General features: G+C 33.4%; 1 protein-coding gene across 1 annotated transcript in view; it reads left to right on the forward strand.

The window, feature by feature from the left end:
• Positions 1 to 16,917, forward strand: part of ABCA5 (ATP binding cassette subfamily A member 5) — an 82,548-nt gene that overhangs the window by 20,699 nt on the left and 44,932 nt on the right. Inside the window, exons 2-11 of the mRNA XM_028112866.2 lie at positions 301 to 417; positions 2,211 to 2,415; positions 4,507 to 4,668; positions 5,765 to 5,853; positions 7,563 to 7,792; positions 9,409 to 9,550; positions 10,677 to 10,865; positions 12,313 to 12,460; positions 15,580 to 15,748; positions 16,849 to 16,907. Coding sequence (XP_027968667.1) covers positions 316 to 417; positions 2,211 to 2,415; positions 4,507 to 4,668; positions 5,765 to 5,853; positions 7,563 to 7,792; positions 9,409 to 9,550; positions 10,677 to 10,865; positions 12,313 to 12,460; positions 15,580 to 15,748; positions 16,849 to 16,907 — 1,495 coding nt within the window. The 5' untranslated portion in view covers positions 301 to 315. The remainder of the gene's footprint in view (positions 1 to 300; positions 418 to 2,210; positions 2,416 to 4,506; positions 4,669 to 5,764; positions 5,854 to 7,562; positions 7,793 to 9,408; positions 9,551 to 10,676; positions 10,866 to 12,312; positions 12,461 to 15,579; positions 15,749 to 16,848; positions 16,908 to 16,917) is intronic.

Genomic DNA, 16,917 nt, shown 5'->3' on the forward strand with positions numbered 1-16,917 from the left:
TTTCTCTGCCCCAGTGCCTACCTCCAGGGCATTCAGTTTGGGGGATACGGAAAGAGAAAAAGTGGTGAGCTCGCTGTTGGTTGTGGGGATTTTGAATTCTGGTTCCCTCTTGTTTCACATGCGATTTACTTTTCAGGGTCTTCAAATTGCTGTTCCATGTATTCTGTCCAGAGGGGAGAGACAGCTTGGAGTATGCTTAATTCCATCTAACCTGAGACTGAAACATCTCTTTGTTTTTGCTATTAAATGGCATGTGCTTGACTATGTGGTTCCAGTTTTTTTCATCTACTCTTTTAACAGACTGATCCATAAAACATGGCTACTGCAATTAGGGAGGTGGGAGTTTGGAGACAGACCAGAACACTCCTACTGAAGAATTACCTAATCAAATGCAGGACTAAAAAAAGTAGTGTTCAGGTAAATTAAATGACTTTCTTATGCCTTATTGCAGTTTTTGCACTGACATGTTCTGTCATCAAGAGAGGATTTATTTTTCTGGATACATTTTTTTTTAAAATATTTATTTATTTATTTGACAGAGAGAGACACAGCGAGAGAGGGAACACAAGCAGGGGGAGTGGGAGAGGGAGAAGCAGGCTTCCCGCGGAGCAGGGAGCCCGATGCGGGGCTCGATCCCAGGACCCTGAGATCAGGACCTGAGCCGAAAGCAGACGCTTAACCAACTGAGCCACCCAGGCGCCCCTTTCTGGATACATTTTTATTATAATTTTATGTCATTAGGTCTCTCTAATATGCTTGGGAAGTAAAACTTGTGTCAGTACAGAAAAGTACCTAAGTTACCTAAAACGTTCTGAATGTTAAAAATTTTAATAAAGATTCCTAAATTTAGTTAATTTCTGATATCAGTGCTTAAGTTTGAACTTTTAGACATGTATTTCCCAGGTTTCATAGAATTAAAATTCCACAGAAAACTTTGGGATATTTTTCCACAGTTTATTCCCCACGACTTCCCATGTTTTGGACTCTGGATTGAATTACCCAAGATTACTAAAATTATGTCACATATTTGTTCTGAACAAATGTACATTATTTTAAAAGATAAAAGAAAGTAATAACTGTGGCTAGCCAGTTAATAATTCTAAAGGCTGAAAATATATTGTTCCTTTTCTGAAGCCAGCATAACAGTTAAACAGCAGGGTGAAACAGTAAAGAGTTCATCCCTATTAAAACTGATTATTCAATTTAACAGAGTATAGTTTTAATAGTAGACATTTAGGTATAATTAAGGCATGAGTTTTAAATTAGATTTGAATAAAGACATTTTTATGGTGAACCCTAATAGGGCTGTTTGGTAAGTTAATTTAAATAATGTTATATATAAGTAAATTTATTATATTTTACATTTAGTAATCTGAGATCTTTAAATATTAGTGTTTATGTCATTTTAATTTATTATGTGACTTGAATTTTAAAGTATTTCAGTGAAACTGAATATAAAGGAAAATTTGTCTAATATTCCTGTTGAGTTAGGTGAGATGCTCAACACAATATTTCTTTCAGGATAGAATTGCTTTTACTTTTTGTGCTTAAGAAAGGATACCCAAGTTATGCTGAGTGAAATAAGTCAATCAGAGAAAGACATGTATCACATGACCTCACTGATACGAGGAATTCTTAATCTCAGGAAACAAACTGAGTGTTACTGGAGTGGTTGGGGGTGGGAGGGATGGGGTGGTTGGGTGATAGACATTGGGGAGGGTATGTGCTACGGTGAGCGCTGTGAATTGTGCAAGACTGTTGAATCACAGATCTGTACTTCTGAAACAAATAACACAACATATTTTAAGAAAAAAGAAAAAGAAGAAGATAACAGGAGAGGAAGAAAAGGGGAGTATGTCAGAGGGGGAGACGAACCATGAGAGATGATGGACTCTGAAAAACAAACTGAGGGTTCTAGAGGGGAGGGGGGTAGGGGGATGGGTTAGCCTGGTGATGGGTATTAAGGAGGGCACATTCTGCGTGGAGCACTGGGTGTTATGCACAAACAATGAATCATGGAACACTGCATCAAAAACTAATGATGTAATATATGGTGATTAACATAACAATAAAAATTAAAAAAAAAAAGAAAGGATACCCAAATTCCTCCTGTTTTTTCCTTAGTATTACATTATTTGCTTAGAGATCTTGATGATATTTGCTGCCATTGGTATATTTTGTAACCATTTTGTTTGTCTCCTTTATTATAGGAAATTCTTTTTCCACTATTTTTTTTATTTTGGTTAATATTAATTAGTATGATGCATCCAAATAAGAGATACGAAGAAGTGCCTGATATAGAACTTAACCCTATGGACAAATCTATGCTCTCTAACCTAATTCTGGGATATACTCCGGTGACTAATATTACAAGAAACATCATGCAGAAAGTTTCTACTGACCACCTTCCTGAGGGTATTGTGAGCTTATATATGGATTCTATCTATAACAGTATTTTTCTGCTTGCTTTATTGAGTAAATTACACTCTTAACACTTGAAGATATGTCCCCTTACCAAAATATAATTTAATAAAAATTATTAAAATCATTCAATCCTGCTGAAGCATGTTGCATAGGTCTTAATATTTTATATTTAATTATCAGACCATTTATAAAATAAGCACATTTGTACAGGATAAAAGATTTGGAGGCATATTTCATTTTGATTCTGACTCATAATAAGAAGCTAGAGGTATAAAGATTACAAAGCAGTAATCATTTCAGACTGCCATGCCTATTTATGGAGGTATAAGGTGTAAACAGAAGTTGTGCTTATCTTTGGAGACTAGGACTGTGGCTAAGTACCTAAGTCTATTTCGCTCAGTTTGTACTCTCATGAGTAATAGACTGGAAAACAGTGTAAGTGATTTGATACTAATGAGCCTGAGGTGGCTGTGAGAGAATCCAAGATAAGAACTAAAAAAAGTGACAATTTCTACTATGATGATTAATTTAATGAAATGCTGCTAAATTGTTGAAAATAACGAATTAACATGTTGTCCTATATAATCAGATAGTGTCAATTAACTTCTAGTATGTATCATCATAGTTTTGGATAATGCATCACTGAACAGATAATGCTTATACAATCAGGAGCCGGATAACTTTTCCCCTATTGGTTTCTTTCTGACTTATTACTACTTAATATCCTATTGGTCTATGTTTGTTGGTTTCCCTAAGCACAAGTAGCATGGATAGCCATAGCATTTAGCATGCTAGCTCAAAAAACTGACCAGAAATGTTGAGAAAAAAATTCTTTGGTAATTCTGAGTTAGAGGAAAACATATACACCAAAGAAACCCAAGTCAGTGTGTATTAACTTAGATGCTAAAATAGTAGAAATATATATAGATTTTTTTTTAAAGATTTTATTTATTTATTCATTGGAGAGATACACAGCGAGAGAGGGAACACAGAGAGAGTGGGAGAGGGAGAAGCAGGCTTCCCGCTGAACAGGAAGCCCGATGCGGGGCTTAATCCCAGGACCCTGGGATCATGACCTGAGCCAAAGGCAGACGCTTAACAACTGAGCCACCCAGGCGCCCCTATATATAGATTTTTTTAAAAAAAAGTTCTGTCTTTTTAACAACAGAACTGTCTGAAAGTGGGACATGCATCCATATATGGTAACATGGCTGGTAAGATGTTGAACTAACACCCTCTTTATTCAGATCAATATATGTCCACCTTAAAGGTCCAGAAAATCATGATAATTAACATTGAAGTCATACTTTATAATTTACGGAGCATTTTTATGTTTGTAATTGCATTTGATCTTCACAACCAGTGTGATCAGCCAGGTATTAAGGATGAGGATACTGAAGTTCGGAGAATTAAATTGCTTATCTCTGCTCACATAGCTAGTAAGTAACACAGTTAAGCACATAATCCTGTGTTCTTCTGTTTCACCACATGTCCTGAAACTTCTTTAGTGAAGACTAGTTGCTTGTAAATAAAACTCTGAGAAAATGTTAAAAAATTGGGATTATCTGATGTGAAAGGAATCTCAGAGATTATTTTCTCCATATATCTTCTAGGAAAGGAACAAGCAATCTGGGGTTGAAATGGCAATTTTTATTCAAGGGAGAGTGTCTTAGTTACCAGAGTACATATTTGGTTTCTGAGAAGGATAATGGAATTTTCTTCTTCAGAAGAAATATTTGAAAATAAAATATCCATTCACTTATCAAGAAGTTACTTTGAAATAGATAAATGAACTACATATACTGCATAATAAAGTTTATGCTAAACTTCATCATATTAATAACTTTTATGTGTTACACAGACACATAATTTATGTACTCAGATGTCAGCTGAGAAATAGTGTCTGAAATTGTACTATTATTCATTATTATTTAGTATATTCATGGCTCTATTTTCTTGAAAGAGAATAACACAGAAGTGCTTATAAAATACTATATTCATCAAATATCATGCTAAATTTGGTCTGTTGTTTGGTAGTAAACTTAATTTGTGAGTTAACTTTATTGTTACAATATTTTACAGTCATAATTACTGAAGAATATGCAAATGAAAAAGAATTGTTAGTATCCAGTCTTTCTAAGCCCAACAACTTTGTGGGTGTGGTTTTCAAAGACTTCATGTCCTACGAACTCCGTTTTTTTCCTGATATGATTCCAGTATCTTCTATTTATATGGATTCAAGAGGTAAATAGCCCTAAGTAATCTTGTAAATCAAATAAATGCATATCTTTGCTGCTTTTAGTTCATATACAGAATTTGATGGGGTCCAACATTGGCATTTTCAACTGTACTTACTTGTTAAGAGAAAAAAAAAGAGAAGAAAACTGCCAAGTATAGCATAAATGTATATGTATAGACAGATATCTGTCTACATCTGCATGTAATATGAAATATAATTTATGTAACATCCATTTTAATTTTAATACATTTATATATATTTTAATTACAGTAACAGCAAAATTTTTTCTTGAATTGTATGATTTCTGAATCGGCATTTTTTTCTCCATGTAATTGTTTTTCATATGTGGTATGCTACATATCTTTAAAATTTCAAGGTCTTGGACCAATGAACTTTATTAGTTTTATGTTTATATGATGGAAAACAGCCTTCAGTGCTTAAACCTCTGAAGAGATACTATCAACCACAAACATTTGTTGAGCAGTGTTAAAGTCCCTTATGCTGAGTACTGTATTTGTAACTTGATTCCAAAAGGCCCTTAGAAAATTTTATTTCTTCCTGTCCTCTTAACCTGGACTTGTCCTGGCATCTGGAAGAATCTGATTAAGTCACTGTAGGTGACTTACCTTGAAACAGAAAAGTGACTTATTTTAAATAACCATGTTTACAGTTAATTTCTTTCTATGTAACTCTTTTATTTCAAAAATTTCAAATAAATAATCGGGAACGTGCTATTCTTTGCCTTCAAAGGGCAATTGCTTATTCTTCGGTCCTATGGAGATTGATTAATTATGTTGTTTTAGTAACCCTCCATATGTTATCTTTATTTATTTATTTTCTTTTAGAGAATTTTTTTTAAAGATTTTTTACTTATTTATTCATGAGAGACAGAGAGAGAGAGAGAGAGAGGCAGAGGGAGAAGCAGGCTCCCAAGGAGCAGGGAGCCTGATGTGGGACTCGATTCCAGGACCCTGGGATCATGACCCGAGCCGAAGGCAGACGCTCAACCATCTGAGCCACCCAGGCGCCCCATATGTTATCTTTAAAAGAAAGCACTTATATGTTGTGCAAATACTTATGTCTCACATTTTGTCCCCATAGCTGGCTGTTCAACATCATGTGAGGCTGCTCAGTACTGGACCTCAGGGTTCACAGTTTTACAAGCATCCATAGATGCTGCCATTATACAGGTAACTATGATGAAGGAAATAAAATAAAGCCAAACCACATATATTTTTTAAAGATTTTATTTATTTGCGAGAGAGAGAAAACCAAACCACATTTTAACAATTATGCCCTAAGTCTTTACAGTTAGGATTTGGTTTGTCTACTGTCAAATGTACAAAATACATATTACATTTCCTTTAAGAAAAAAGATGAGGAAGAAATCATGTTTTCTGATTTAATATTTTTCAGACCCCACTTTTATTTGATGGTTTCTAAGCATGTGAACTTAGCATTCCATATATCTGTCTTGTTGTATCTGTGTTGACCATAGGTAATATTTATGAAAGATGTATATCTACAGACTTTCCCCTTGAATGAAAATAAGTTAAAGAAAGTGAGAATTTTTATTATGTTAATCATAGTAGTAGATTTCATTTTTATATAATAAATACTTAGAACTTATTTGCCAAGCATCATTTCTTTTCTTTTTTTAGTTTTTATTTATTTATTCATGAGAGACAGAGAGGGAGAAGCAGGCTCCCTGTGGAGCAGGGAGCCCAATGTGGGGCTCGATCTCAGGACCCTAGGATCATGACCTGAGCTGGAGGCAGACTCTTAACTGACTGAACCACCCAGGTGCCTGCCAAGCATTGCTTCTAAGTGATACACTAATATGAATCCATTTAATTTGTAGCAACCATATGAGATTTGTGCAATTACTGTCTCCATTTTAAAAATGAAACTGAAGCATGGGAAGATTAAGTGACTTTCCAAAATTCAGTTAATTAGTGGCAAAGTTAATTCAAACTATGGCTTTTTGGCTCCCAAGTTTGTGTTTTAAACTGTACTGCCACTAGGATTGTGTATAACTGTTACAGTTATAATCTAAAGACATGCTTAGACCTTACTGAGTGTCTCACATTTTAGTAGAAAAGAACAGGAGACCTTGAATAGGAGACCTATCTTGTTAGTTGTTAGACTACTATGTAATAAACTGACTACAATCATAATGCTTTACTTGACAGGGTTGTTGTAAGAACCAAATGATAGGTATAGGATTGTCTTATATACTCTTACAAGATGGTATAAATGTATTAATACTACCCAAATTCAATAATATAGAAGTTTAAGGTAAAGACAGTGAAATATAGGATCTATCACACTGAGAGTATTATACTGCTTATTTGTGTTTTGGCCAAAGACCTTAGCCATCCACAGCCCAGACCACACTGGATGGGTAGACAGAGCCAGATCTTATTTTAGACAAGATAGAAGTATCATATGGCATAAAGTTTTATTATTCTGTCTATACATGCTGCATATATAGATTTTAAAACAACAGGACATAGTATTTAAAAGATTTTTTTAAAAAGAGTCATGGTATTTATAATCATTCCTTAATTCCTCAATTTTATAAATGCATATTTTTGTTAAGATGTATATAATTGTCTGCTTAAGATATTTCTTCAATTTTATTTTCTTCGACAAGTTATTTCATCAAAATTTACAGACTTCCCAACTACAGACTTTATGGTATGTTTCCAGAATGAATAAAAGCAATAATGTATGCTATATCATGATATTGGGGTCAGTCACTTCATTTCAAGGGTGGTTTTTGAGGATTGTATTTGTAATGGGTTCGTACTAAATTTGGGGTTGTAATTGTCACATTTTATTGGGGGTCACTATCAGAATTAAATTCATTGATTGTATTTGTATTTTCCAATTCTAGCTAAAGACGAATGTTTCCTTTTGGAAGGAACTGGAGTCAACTAAAGCTGTCATTATGGGAGAAACTGCTGTGGTTGAGATAGATACCTTTCCCCGAGGAGTAATTTTAATATACCTAGTTATAGCATTTTCACCTTTTGGATACTTTTTGGCAATTCATATCGTAGCAGAGAAAGAGAAAAAGTTAAAGGAGTTTTTAAAGATAATGGGACTTCATGATACTGCCTTTTGGTATGTTATTAAAGGTTTATTATTTAGTGTGATTAGTAATTATATTAAGTATAAAGATCTTCAGTGTTGTAATTTTGTTATTTGTTCAACTTGAGGAGGTGCTGATCCTGTTTACTTACAATGATTACCTTTGTCTTGGAATATGAGACTAGGCAACAAGCTTTAGCAATATTTTGGCTTTTTTTTTCTTCTTTTACCATAAGGGAAGTGGGATTTGGAAAACTGATGTTGATATAATATGTTTAAGTTTTATTTCACATTTTGTCTTAATCGATGAAGTGTGTTCTATGTATTTCAGTGTATAGAACATTTGAGATCTTGGAAAGTTAGAAATTAATTGTGTGTTATAGTCTTCCTCCAATATCATAGCATATGCATGTTATTAAAAATTTAATTAAAATGATAGAAGTTCACATAGGTGGTATATGGGATTTTCCGCACTTGGGAAAAAAGTTATTTGTGTGAATTAAATTAAAATATACAAAATAATTTATAGAGAAACAAATTTGAAAAATGTTTTCACAAGTGAGCTTTCATGTGTCATCATTTTTACATAATGATGATTTTATAGAGGCATGCATTTTTATAAATAATTTTGAGTGAATTTTCCTTACTTTTCCCACTGTGTAGTAGGAAAATTTATTTTGACCTCCCTTTGTGGGAAAAGTTAATACTGTGCATGTGAGTTGCTATTGTCCATTTTACAAAATTTTATTCCATTTAGCCCAATGCCGCAGTTAATTATAACACTTTAATAATGGCACTTTACATAATGGGGTCATTGTGTATAATGTATTTTCTTTGCATGTTTTTTTTTTCCTGTCATTTGAGTAGTGATTTGTTTTTAAGATGCATTAAATTATTAAAGTGCTTTGTGAGGAAGTGGTAGTTGGAAGCATTTAGGCAAATCAATTTCTTAGTGCCTCAGTTTTGCCTCTGTAAAATGATGGAATCAGTTTTGGTAATGTAGGTATCTTTTAGTCCTATTTCAATGCTTTTATGGTAGCACATTAAATCATGATCTGCTTACATTAAACAAACAAACAAACCTAAGTACTGTAGCAATTCCATTGAACTCTGATTTGGGAAGAAATTTTGAGTAAATATAGTGAGTCCGTTGTTGCTCTTGATCTTACATTGTGTAAATGTAGTAAGTATGTTGTTGATTAGTGATTGTGTTAATTAGTTGATTAGTGTTGTTTTAAAGTACCAAAAGCTGTCAGAGGTTTAATTATAGCCCAGGCCATAAGAAAATTGTCATTAAACTCTTTTGTATTTTAAGAAAATCAGTAATGTTGTACACCATTAAACTTTTGAGACTATTAGATTTAAATTAGTCATGAATTGCTATTAATTTGTAAAGTTTTTTTTGACTCTTAAGAAGATAATCACTGTTTTATCTCATGTCAGATTACACTTTTACCTCTAACTTAACTAATGTATTTTTAATTAGTTATAAGAGCATTAATTTTCAGTCAATGAGCATACACAGGAAAGAATAAACTTAATTTTAAGAATAAAATTGCTAAAATAAAGCTGATGTTTTGTTTGAAATGATTTTTTAATTTTTAAAGCCTATGCATTTAACCAGAAATGTGTTTATATTCTCATTTTAGGCTTTCCTGGGTTCTTCTGTACACAAGCTTGATTTTTCTTATGTCACTTCTTATGGCAGTCATTGCAACAGCTTCTTCATTATTCCCTCAAAGTAGCTGCGTTGTGATATTTCTACTTTTTTTGCTGTATGGGTTATCGTCTGTGAGTATTTTAACTTGAATGGGAATAAAGAACTGTCAAAGTAGTTGGTTAATATAGCAAAGTATTATCTTTGGTTAACTTACAGTTGATTTGTTACTAGGTTACTGATAAATGAATTATATATGGCGTCATTGTACCTCAGGTAATCTGGATTGCTCTATGGCCTGGTTACATTGCTACTTTTGTAAATTTATCTTGGATGTGTACCTGGCAGAAAATTGTGTGTGGAGCAAAACAAATTTTCATGACTGTATTAGTGAAATAAGTAGACTCAGTGGATTTTATTGCTTTAGGGTTCATGGGATTGTCATTCAACGAAATCATGTATTGATTTTTAGAGTTATTTTCAGGAAAGGAACAAAATAATCTCAAATTTAACTTGTTTTCATATAATGTATTTCACATACAATTTCTGAGTCTTTTACTATCTTTATATAATCAAATTATGTGTATAATTAAGATGGTCTAGTACTAGGCTTTTTTCAAACCCTTTGTTTTCATGAAATCCTGACTATTTCAAGTTAATGTATATTATAGGGTGATGATTTATAAAGGTATGCCTTTGTAGATACAGCTCTTGGGCAGTGTTGCCATGCATTGGGTATATTGGCTGAATGCAGGCTTTGTTTCCAGGGGTTCTGGTTTTCATTTTGATTGGCTTATGTGCCCATGCTATACCAGTTAAATTTTTGATGATCACCCTTGCTCTTTAACATGATAATTTACAAACAACTCAGACTTCTGTATACAGTTACCTGATTTTGTATCTTATTAACACATTGAGTTTAAAAGATAGGTTCTCTGTTTAAAAGCTGGTTGGTTTATTTTGTTCACATATGTATACATTTAACTGCAGAAACATGTGGCTGCTTATGGTTTCTATAGTGTAGAGGTAATTATGTTTGCCTATATATAAATTGTAGTTTTTAATGTTTGTCATCTTAAATTCTGTTGTGTATTTATCATGACTTACATGAAAATAAAATACCATAGATAGCATTTAGAAAGTATTTCAATGAATGTATTTTCCAATGAAAATAACTTGTTTTTTCACAAGCAGAATTGATTTTATTTTCATACCAATGTATATGAACAATGCATTAACCTTAATGTTTATATTTTACAGATATTTTTTGCTTTAATGCTGACACCTCTTTTTAAAAAATCAAAACATGTGGGAATAGTTGAATTTTTAGTCACTGTGGCTTTTGGATTTGTTGGCCTTTTGATAGTCTTCATGGAAAGTTTTCCCAAATCATTAGTGTGGCTTTTCAGTCCTTTCTGTCAGTGTACTTTTTTGATTGGTATTGCACAGGTAGGTAATATATTTCTCTTGCTTTCACTAAATATTTTTTCTCTTCAGTTCCATGCGGCCTGTTATACTATAATGCATGCTACCTTGGATTTGCAAAGAAATTATTTTAAAATGTCCACATGAGAAAGGAATGCTATTTGAATACTGGAGTACATTTTATCTGGGTTTTATTTACATTTTCTCCATTTCTAGTTTTTCATTTATATGATCTGTTTATAAGTTTTCTACTCTGTGTGTTGGTATGTCTCAGTAATCTATTTCACTGCAATAACTCAGTTTGTTAGAAGTTGTTGTTTTAAGCATCAGTATCTGGATTGCTCTATGGCCTGGTTACATTGCTACTTTTGTAAATTTATCTTGGATGTGTACCTGGCAGAAAATTATGTGTGGAGCAAAACAAATTTTCATGACTGTATTAGTGAAATAAGTAGACTCAGTGGATTTTATTGCTTTAGGGTTCATGGGATTGTCATTCAACTAAATAATATATTTATTTATTTTTAAAGTTTTTATTTGATTTTTATTAGTCTTTACAGGGGCAGTCAGGTTCTAAGGGAAAAATTCTTAAAAAAACTACTTTATATAATAAAACATAAATTTGGTTAATGTTTAAAGAAAAAATGTAATTACTAATGTAAGAGATGATTCATGTTGACTAGATAGAATATTCTGATTTGTGAGATCTAAGACAGATTGTTTATGAGCATCGAGTTAGAGAAGTTTTAATTATGTTGGACCTAAGAACTGTTGTTTGTACATTTTAAGAGTCCACTGAGTTCTCCTTCACTTAGAGAGGTAGAATTATAGATTCATGTTTTGTTGGTTGTGAGAAGGACTTGCCGTGTTTATTTAACCCAACTTCATTTCATGGATAAGGAGACTGAGATCCAGAGTGGTGTGGTTAAAGTTTATTCACCTAATGGCAGATCTGGGATCTAAATAAGGGCTCAGCCTCTAGTATATTTCTTTCTGCTCTCTCACATATATCTACTATGAAAATGTAATGATAGTTGTGTTAATTATTCAGAATACCCTCTCCCTTTTCAGCATTGAAAGGATGCTGATCATAATTTTATCCTCTAATACTTAATTTGTTTGACTTCCATGTGGACCATTTGTTTGCACCAGTTAGTATTAACAGCATACTTTATTGTTATTTCATTTGATAGTCCTTGCCTTAGAATTAAAAGCCCCAGGAGTGGATATATACTAGTTTTAGAAACATAACATTAAAAAGATTGAAATGGATTGTTGTGATAAACTTATATTTTGGTAAAGTTTCTGTTGTTTTCCTTGTAAATTCATACTACTAATTCGGCAGATTGTTTAATCTGTTAAAAGGCCCAGTTTGGTTACCACCAATCTGGATATAATGAGAAACTCTAGTATTAACTTTTAGTTATTTTTATCATTTTTATATAATAAAGTTGGTGTTTCTGTTTTTCAGGTCATGCACTTAGAAGATTTTAATGAAGGTGCTTTATTTTCTAATTTGACTGAAGGCCCATATCCTCTAATTATTACTATTGTCATGCTAGCACTTAATAGTATATTCTATGTCCTCTTGGCTGTCTATCTTGATCAAGTCATTCCAGGTATGCAGGTAGTTATTGGATTTTACTTTAAAGATTTTTAGTTTTTTTGCTCACATAGAGTCAACTTAATTAAAATTTTTTTTTCTAGCCAGAGTACCCTAAGTCATATTTGTTGTCCAAGCTTTTAACTTCATTTTAAATAAGTATATTTTGTACCTGTGTCTTAACCACTATGAGCGTAAGGAGATTCTGTTAAAATGAGAGCAGTTTGCTTTGAAAACATTAGGTCTCTAACTGAATTTATCTCTGTCCTTCCCTGTGTCAGTCTGTCTTGGCTAAAATATTTCACTATTTTATCCTCTAAGGTACAGAACTATGAAGTCATCTTGTAACTCCTACCATTCTCCTTCACTGTCATGAATGTCTAGCCAACTCCTGTAGATTCAATATTAAAATATCTAACACTCCCTTGACTTTCCCCTTTGAGTTCTTCATTATACTTTTGTCTGTGTTCAGACCTGCACTTATATGGTAACTACTAGACACGAGTGGCTTTTAAAATTTAAATTAATTAGAATTAATTAAATTAACAGTCCATTTCCTTGGTAGCACAAGTCACCTTCCAACTGCTCAGTAGCCACATGTGGCCATTACCGTGTTGTACAATACAGAGAGAGGGCATAGCCATCACTGCAGTGGGGTAGGTCGGGCAGCACTAGTTTACACCACTGTAATAATTACGCTCATCTCATTACCTGCCTTCAGTCTATCTAAAACTTCACCATTCCCTTTAATCAAGTTTTTCACCCACTCAGAAATCACCTCACTGGGTATATCCTAGTGCATTAAATAGAAACTCCTTATGTATTAGTATCTTTCACAATACTTTTATTATATATTTAATCCTTTCTTTTCACTCTGTCCCTCCTTATTGTATTCTGTATTCATCCTATTTACCTATTTAAGCACAGCTCCAGTATATCAGTTAGATTGTTTTTAGTTATTCTTAACAGAAAACTGTTTTAATTGGCTTAAACAAGTAGGAAATTGATTGTTTTACTTAAAAGGAAGTCCAGAGATAAGATGGACTCTGAGTTGGTTGTCTTGCTCAACTGTGTCATCAGGGACCCACTTTCTCCATGCTTTGGCCACCTGTGTCTGAGTCTGGCAGGTTTGCTGTCTTCTTGGCAGCAGTGGTATGCTTCTTGGTTCATGTCCTGGGGAAGAGGAAGGGTGACTCTTTCCCCCACCTAAAATCTTTGCTTTTGTCTGATTGGTTACATGCTTACAGCTGGAGCAGTAACAGTCACCAAAGAGTGCCACATACTGATTAGATCAGTTAGGATCTTCTCTGTAGTTGGGATCAGATCAGATTTGGCCATCTAGAAGAGGAGTGGATATTTAAAAAAATGGGAAGTGTCGGTTTTTGGGGGTGAAAGAGGTGAAAATGGATATATACTGTGTGAGCAACCATCACTGTTTATCATGTCTAAGTCTTCAATGCCTGTCCTGTTGCTGTGTTACTCTCCGATTTTAAAAAGTCTTCTCCATGAACTATATCCACTTTTCTAAGTATTAAATACTAGCTGTTTTCAAAGACTAAGATGAGACCCATTTAAGCCTTCAGGATAGATTCCCTATCTAGGTATAAACTTTTCCTCTTTTGAACTGTTATTAGTACCATGCATGACATGCTTTGTGTTCTGCATTGTGTTCTGGCCGCTGTTATATATATCTGTGTAGCCATAAAGATGTAATTTCCTTTAGAATGGAAAATGCATTTCACTCACCTTTTTTTTATTTTTATTTTTTTAAATTTTATTATGTTAATCACCATACATTACATCATTAGTTTTTGATGTAGTGCTCCATGATTCATTGTTTGTGCATAACACCCAGTGCTTCACGCAGAACGTGCCCTCTTTAATACCCATCACCAGGCTAACCCATCCCCCCACCCCCCTCCCCTCTAGAACCCTCAGTTTGTTTCTCAGAGTCCATAGTCTCTCATGGTTCGTCTCCCCCTCCAATTTCCCCCCCTTCATTTTACCCTTCCTACTATCTTCTTCTTTTTTTTAACATATAATGTATTATTTGTTTCATAGGTACAGGTCTGTGATTCAACAGTCTTACACAATTCACAGCACAGCACTCACTATAGGACATACCCTCCCCAATGTGTATCACCCAGCCACCCCATCCCTCCCACCCCCCACCACTCCAGCAACCCTCAGTTTGTTTCCTGAGATTAAGAATTCCTCATATCAGTGAGATCATATGATACATGTCTTTCTCTGATTGACTTATTTCACTCAGCATAATACCCTCCAGTTCCATCCACATTGTTGCAAATGGCAAGATTTCATTCCTTTTGATGGATGCATAATATTCCATTGTGTATATGTACCACATCTTCTTTATCCATTCATCTGTCGATGGACATCTTGGCTCTTTCCATCGTTTGGCTATTGTGGAAATTGCTGCTATGAACATCAGGGTGCACGTACCCCTTCGGATCCGTACATTTGTATCTTTGTGGTAAATACCCAGTAGGACAATTGCTGGGTCGTAGGGTAGCTCTATTTTCAACTGTTTGAGGAACCTCCATACTGTTTTCCAGAGGGGTTGCGCCAGCTTGCATTCCCACCAACAGTGTAGGAGGGTTCCCCTTTCTCCACATCCCCGCCAACATCTGTCATTTCCTGACTTGTTAATTTTAGCCATTCTGACGGGTGTGAGGTGGTATCTCATGGAGGTTTTGATTTGGATTTCCCTGATGCCGAGCGATGTTGAGCACTTTTTCATGTGTCTGTTGGCCATTTGGATGTCTTCTTTGGAAAAATGTCTGTTCATGTCTTCTGCCCATTTCTTGATTGGATCATTTGTTCTTTGGGTGTGGAGTTTGATAAGTTCTTTATAGATTTTGGATACTAGCCCTTTATCTGATATGTCATTTGCAGCATTTCACTCACCTTTATATTCTCATGCACTCTGAGTATCTCAGACTGTTTATGGACTGGAATTATTTGTCAGTAAAACTTACTTTTCACCCAATGCTGATTTAATACTGTTTATGTAAACATTAGATCTAGGTCATAAGTTTCACATACTGCTTTTATGATTCAAAACCTAGTTTTTAGAAATAATTTTTATGATAATTAAGTTTTTTTGTTTTTCAGGGGAATTTGGCTTACGGAGATCATCTTTATATTTCCTAAAGCCATCGTATTGGTCAAAGAGCAAAAGAAATTATAAGGAGTTATCAGAGGGCAGTGTTAATGGGAATATCAGTTTTAGTGAAATTGTTGAGCCTGTTTCTTCAGAATTTATGGGAAAAGAAGCCATAAGGTATCATTTAATCTTTGGCAGTCTAGGTATAAGAAGTATTGATGGAACCTGCTACGTTTAAATCCTGTTTTTAAAAAATGTATATAAGTATTATATCTTAAGAGATTTGGTACACATCTCATGATTTTTAAAACACAATATTAATATGAGCTAGTTTCTTTTAAGTTCTTATTTTCTTTGTAACCATTTAGAATAAGGTGCTAAGTTTTAAATTTTGTGTTTCATTGGAAATTTTTTTAAAGTAATAAAACTTATTATTTTACAATTAAGCTGTTTTCAGATTTGCTCCATTATGTAGATTGAAACAGAATAAATATTAACTTTATGATTTTATTCAGGCTACATTGTCTATATTGTCCTTTGTTAATTTCATAGGCCTTTGGGTATTGTGAGGTAATTATTAAAGTATCAGTTTAATTTCTATGAACTAAAGAAATTCACTACTATGCCTTGCTAAATCAGTCAAAACCAAATTTAAAAAATAACAGGAAAAAGAAAAAAATAAAAGAAAAATGGAAGAAAAGTGTTTTTCAAATTTAAGAGAAATATATAAAAGCAAGAGAGAGCCAAATACTTAAGATGTAATAAGTGGGCTAATGGTCTGCCTTCTCAAGGGCAAATTTTAAACTGGTTAACGAAACCATTAATTCTTTAAAAAGTTATTTAAGACATTTAAAGTGGAATGAGAGAACCACTTCACATTTATAGATAGTTTGAAGTGTGTGCTGATGTGAAATTTAGCATTTGATTTTTAGTCTCCCTTAACTGATGTCACAAGTATTTGATAAATTATAAATAGAAAAGTATCAAAGATGAAAAGAAATCTATAAATTGCTTGGGCCAAATGCTTTGTTTTTAGAAGGTGGCTTGTTATGAAAAATGAGTAACACTTAAAATGGAGAGGAGTACTATATACTTCTGTGGTTTCTTTAAAATAATTTTATAATTATTGTCAGCTCTCTTAGGTTTATTGTTTTAGTAGAAAGGTACTTTATTATTATTCCTATTAAATATGACAGCTTTGATAAAAATATTATACATGGAAACACACATCCTTATAATTTACTTTAAATACTTAAGTAGAAAATGGTATTTTTCAGAATCAGTGGTATTCAGAAGACATACAGAAAGAAAGGTGAAAATGTGGAGGCTTTGAGAAGTAAGTAGCT

The sequence above is a fragment of the Eumetopias jubatus genome, unplaced genomic scaffold (assembly GCF_037043125.1).
Source record: "Eumetopias jubatus isolate StellerSeaLion01/CBP00866 unplaced genomic scaffold, mEumJub1_p1.0 scaffold_10, whole genome shotgun sequence".
NCBI classification, from domain to species: Eukaryota; Metazoa; Chordata; class Mammalia; order Carnivora; family Otariidae; genus Eumetopias; species Eumetopias jubatus.